General features: G+C 41.3%; 1 protein-coding gene across 1 annotated transcript; it reads left to right on the forward strand.

Moving 5' to 3' along the window:
- The first annotated feature begins 24 nt into the window (after positions 1–24).
- Positions 25–493, forward strand: LOC107722019 (POM121 and ZP3 fusion protein-like). Its single transcript, XM_016530248.1, has 3 exons — positions 25–170; positions 231–319; positions 392–493. Exons 1-3 carry the CDS (start codon positions 25–27, stop codon positions 469–471), a joined length of 315 nt encoding a protein of 104 aa, XP_016385734.1. The 3' UTR covers positions 472–493.
- Positions 494–1,008: the final 515 nt, after the last annotated feature.

The raw sequence follows: 1,008 nt of genomic DNA on the forward strand, positions 1-1,008 counted from the left end.
CCTTCTGTGCGTACTATGTGTTGAATGAATTTGACTTCTCTTCCCTACTGCTTTGGTTTTGTGACCTCTTACCGGTGTCTCTTGCAGATCTACATAACGTGTATTGTGAAGGCCACTCTTGCTTCTGCACCCAGTGATGCTCTCCGCAAATCCTGTTCCTTTTCCAATGGGTATGTTCATGCTACTTAAGAACATGTTGAAGGTGCCGTGTCTGATTTTTCTTGTTGCAGGTGGCTTGCTGCTGATGGGAACCACCAGGCTTGTGGTTGCTGTGACTCAACATGTGGTCCTGATGGAGGAAATGCTGCTCCTTTTGGGGGTAGGTAGCTATTTTAAGATTGCTTTTGACACTTCAAGTGCTTTACTTAACTTTGGTATTTGCTTTTTCTAGGCGTTCAGTGGGAAGGCAATGCCTCACTCGGTCCTGTAATGGTTCAAGAGCGACCGAAGACTTCAGCTGGTTTTCAATAAATGGAGAAACCTTTTCTTGTTATCCTGTCTAGTTTAACCAATTTGAATGTGCTGTAAGTGTGGGGAAACTGGTAGTCCTACTGTACCTATTCTCTATTTAGAAGGAAAAGCTCCCTTTTCTGAGTAGGGAAATTAACTTTACCTTTAAAGAGACCTACTGTGAACTTGGTTTAAGCTCCGTTTAAATTAAGTGAAGTCCATTGCCCATGGTGCTATAAATCGTTCTGCCAATCGGAGTCTCTGCCCCAAATGTTCTTAAACCCACTTCCCTGAAGCACTGCAGATATTTTGTATGCATCTTATGTTGTGTACTTATTGCTTTCTATATGTTCGTAACCGCAAATGAGTAGTTTTAATTCTCCTTTCGTCACCAAATTGAATTTATCATTTTTAAATTGGCTTCCAATGTACCTGCTGGTACATGCATACTTTTAGATCAATGGGTATGTTAAAAGAGACTCCCTTCCAGTTTTCAACTGCTTTTCCCACTTTTTGGAATTTTTCACCTTCAGTTGGGTTACGGTCTCAAGCATTTTA

Source organism: Sinocyclocheilus rhinocerous, unplaced genomic scaffold (assembly GCF_001515625.1).
Source record: "Sinocyclocheilus rhinocerous isolate Xijiao unplaced genomic scaffold, SAMN03320098_v1.1 scaffold10188, whole genome shotgun sequence".
Classification (NCBI taxonomy): domain Eukaryota; kingdom Metazoa; phylum Chordata; class Actinopteri; order Cypriniformes; family Cyprinidae; genus Sinocyclocheilus; species Sinocyclocheilus rhinocerous.